Here is a 3,564-nt window from a genome sequence, read left to right as displayed (position 1 = left end):
ATTTTCCTATTTATGATTTAAAGTTCTGGAAATTCAAAAAAAATAATGAGGTTTGGCTATTTAAATTATAAAATTGGTAGTTATGAAATAATAAGAATTTTATATGATTTGATTTTAGATAATTTAATTTATATCATTTACTACTTTAAGTTAAAGATAAAGAGAAATTAATTACATTATCATGAATTTTCAATTAGAGTAATTTATTGAAAATCAATTAGTATTTTTATATCACAAATAATATTTTTAAAATAATTTTAAAGATCAAATTAGATTTCAAATTAATATTCTATATCCTAATTTGATTAAATTAAACACAAAATCCTAATTCTCTTGTACCCAACCCTAGTCGCCACTAACATTTCTCCTTATCACAGACACACGGTAGAAAAAAAAGAAAAAAAAAAGAAACAAAAGAAAGGGAAGAACGAAGTGGGGGCAGGGAAATCAAGGAAGAAAAAAGAAAGAAAGGGAAAGAATAGAAAGGGGGAAAACAGGGGAAGCTTGAAGAAAGAAAGACAGGGAAGGGAGAAAGAGGTATCGAGGAAGGAAGGAGAGGGGGAGAAGAGTGAGGCGGCGCGGTGGGTGTCACTGCCACCGTCGCCGTTGCTACTGACAGAGGAGAGAGGAGATCTGAGAGAGGAGAGTGCCGCGAAGGAAGCCGCCGCGCCGTTCAGGATCGCCGTCGCGTCGTGTCGCTGTTTGCGCCAGCGCCGAGGAGACCGCGCGGGGAGGAGAGAGAGCGAGATCTGAGGTCGAGCTGAGGTCCAACCACCGCGTCGGAGACCTTTTCGTGTCACCAGCGTTGCAATCACCGTGAAATCCGTCGCCGCCGCTGCTGTACCCGCGTCGTCGTCGTTCTCATCATGGAGTCGGTTGCCGTCACTTATGGTGGAGCCAGAGAGAGAGAGAGCGAGCTCGGGAGCCGAAGAGAGAAAGGAGAGACCCGCGCCAGCCACCACCACTTCTGCCGCTCGAAACCTTGCTGCCCCCGCTGGGGACCGCACTGTTGGTAAGGGTTTTAAAGTTTGGTTTATGTTCTTTTGAGTTCCGGGAACTTTATCGTCACTGCATGTTTATTTCAGTCGTCCGCCGCCGCTGCTTGTTATTCTGAGCTACTGCACCGTTGTTACCGCCGTTCTGGTCACCGGGTGTGGCGTGGGTGATCACCGGAACCACCATCGGAGTTACCGTTATTTCAATTTAGCCGTTCGTCCTTGTTTGGGTAAGCGATGCATTCCAAAACCTTTAAATTAGCATTTCTGTTTTAAGTTGTTTGAGGATCTGAGATCTTGGGTGTCATAGGATTGAGTTACGGGTCTTGATAGCTGAGTCTTATGGCTGTTGCATACAGCATTAAGGTGCTACGTCGTCACCGGAGCTGCTGTTGCCCCGTTTTCTCGATTATTCGTAAGCCCAGTAAGTCGCTCCTTGTTCCAAACTCTTTTAGTTACTTTTCTGTTATAGATTATTAAGTATTACGCGACATTAACGTTTTAGGATTGAGCTAAGGCTGTGTTTAGAGGCTGTGACTGCTGTGGGGACGGTCGGTATTGATGCTGTTGCTGTGGGATAAGAATAGAAATGCAGTTTGTTGCGTAGTTGAATCGCGAACGAGGTAGGGGTTTTTCTTAAATTCTATTTTATATTACAGAGTTGTTATAAATAGATATTGACGCAAGGAGATATACTTTTGTGATTATATTTGTCTTGTGAATGTGATGGTTTGTTAGACTGAATTATTGGTTGCTCGATTGCTTGAGTGAAGTACGGTTGTTGATAAGAAATGGGTTTGAAAAGTTATTTACTTAATTATTATGAAAAGTGGTTTTTCTTGGTTTGGAGTTAAAGCGGTTTGATTTTGAGTCGGTCTGATTTTATAAATGATTTAATACTTGAACTGGTTTGATTTTAAAAAGAGTTTTATTATTGGAATTGGTCTCGCCACTAACATTTCTCCTTATCACAGACACACGGTAGAAAAAAAAGAAAAAAAAAAAGAAAGAAACAAAAGAAAGGGAAGAACGAAGTGGGGGCAGGGAAATCAGGGAAGAAAAAAGAAAGAAAGGGAAAGAATAGAAAGGGGGAAAACAGGGGAAGCTTGAAGAAAGAAAGACAGGGAAGGGAGAAAGAGGTATCGAGGAAGGAAGGAGAGGGGGAGAAGAGTGAGGCGGCGCGGTGGGTGTCACTGCCACCGTCGCCGTTGCTACTGACAGAGGAGAGAGGAGATCTGAGAGAGGAGAGTGCCGCGAAGGAAGCCGCCGCGCCGTTCAGGATCGCCGTCGCGTCGTGTCGCTGTTTGCGCCAGCGCCGAGGAGACCGCGCGGGGAGGAGAGAGAGCGAGATCTGAGGTCGAGCTGAGGTCCAACCACCGCGTCGGAGACCTTTTCGTGTCACCAGCGTCGCAATCACCGTGAAATCCGTCGCCGCCGCTGCTGTACCCGCGTCGTCATCGTTCTCATCATGGAGTCGGTTGCCGTCACTTATGGTGGAGCCAGAGAGAGAGAGAGCGAGCTCGGGAGCCGAAGAGAGAAAGGAGAGACCCGCGCCAGCCACCACCACTTCTGCCGCTCGAAACCCTGCTGCCCCCGCTGGGGACCGCACTGTTGGTAAGGGTTTTAAAGTTTGGTTTATGTTCTTTTGAGTTCCGGGAACTTTATCGTCACTGCATGTTTATTTCAGTCGTCCGCCGCCGCTGCTTGTTATTCTGAGCTACTGCACCGTTGTTACCGCCGTTCTGGTCACCGGGTGTGGCGTGGGTGATCACCGGAACCACCATCGGAGTTACCGTTATTTCAATTTAGCCGTTCGTCCTTGTTTGGGTAAGCGATGCATTCCAAAACCTTTAAATTAGCATTTCTGTTTTAAGTTGTTTGAGGATCTGAGATCTTGGGTGTCATAGGATTGAGTTACGGGTCTTGATAGCTGAGTCTTATGGCTGTTGCATACAGCATTAAGGTGCTACGTCGTCACCGGAGCTGCTGTTGCCCCGTTTTCTCGATTATTCGTAAGCCCAGTAAGTCGCTCCTTGTTCCAAACTCTTTTAGTTACTTTTCTGTTATAGATTATTAAGTAGTCTAAGTACAATTCAGACTTGTCGGGTTGGCTGGATAACCGACAGATGAGCCTCATCAGCCATAGGACAGGCATGCATCATATGCATTTGTATGCTTTGTTTGGGTTTGAACTTATTTTGGTTTGCCTAATTGCTAAACTGTTCTTAACTACTACTTGAACTATTTGCTGTAACTGCTACCTACTTGTGCTTTCCTTGTCTGTCTTGCTTGTGTTTGTTCTGGCGTGCTACATTTGAGATTGAACTTGGATGCTGAATTAATGATTGTGTTGTTTGATTGCGTGGTTGGTTTCTGATTGAGATTTGCTTATAAGAAAGGAAAGATTTTGGATTTCTTAAAATATTAAACATTGTTTATTTGAAAAGGTTTTGAACGATTAGCTATTGGATTTTAAAAGGATTCATAAGGCAACGAAAGTCACTGAATTTGAAACAGTTTTCTTATTGAATATCTTCTTATGACAACTTTGAAACTCCGTGGTGAGACC

The 3,564-nt window shown here is 44.1% G+C and overlaps 1 protein-coding gene and 1 long non-coding RNA gene across 2 annotated transcripts in view; both read left to right on the top strand.

Annotated features, from left to right (window-relative positions):
* The first annotated feature begins 996 nt into the window (after nucleotides 1–996).
* The window catches only part of LOC107470484 (uncharacterized), a 9,048-nt gene continuing 6,480 nt past the window's right edge, over nucleotides 997–3,564 (top strand). The window contains exons 1-4 of the long non-coding RNA XR_008004504.1: nucleotides 997–1,012; nucleotides 1,086–1,225; nucleotides 1,306–1,419; nucleotides 1,501–1,618. This is a non-coding gene — a long non-coding RNA (uncharacterized LOC107470484). The remainder of the gene's footprint in view (nucleotides 1,013–1,085; nucleotides 1,226–1,305; nucleotides 1,420–1,500; nucleotides 1,619–3,564) is intronic.
* Nucleotides 2,275–3,015, top strand: LOC107470483 (uncharacterized). The gene is made up of 3 exons (XM_052255848.1): nucleotides 2,275–2,609; nucleotides 2,683–2,822; nucleotides 2,903–3,015. The coding sequence occupies exons 1-3, from the start codon at nucleotides 2,464–2,466 to the stop codon at nucleotides 2,920–2,922; spliced, it is 306 nt and encodes a 101-aa protein (XP_052111808.1). The 5' UTR covers nucleotides 2,275–2,463; the 3' UTR covers nucleotides 2,923–3,015.

Source organism: Arachis duranensis, chromosome 10, assembly GCF_000817695.3.
Source record: "Arachis duranensis cultivar V14167 chromosome 10, aradu.V14167.gnm2.J7QH, whole genome shotgun sequence".
NCBI lineage: Eukaryota > Viridiplantae > Streptophyta > Magnoliopsida > Fabales > Fabaceae > Arachis > Arachis duranensis.
This window is presented reverse-complemented; position numbering and strand designations above follow the sequence as displayed.

What these genes read in the sequence shown, in the direction of transcription:
- LOC107470483 (XM_052255848.1), top strand. Translation starts at nt 2,464, where the DNA reads ATGGAGTCGGTTGCCGTCACTTATGGTGGAGCCAGAGAGAGAGAGAGC. An exon ending in CGCTGGGGACCGCACTGTTG is followed by an intron (nt 2,610 to 2,682) that starts GTAAGGGTTTTA and finishes TGTTTATTTCAG; the next exon opens with TCGTCCGCCGCCGCTGCTTG. An exon ending in AGCCGTTCGTCCTTGTTTGG is followed by an intron (nt 2,823 to 2,902) that starts GTAAGCGATGCA and finishes TGGGTGTCATAG; the next exon opens with GATTGAGTTACGGGTCTTGA.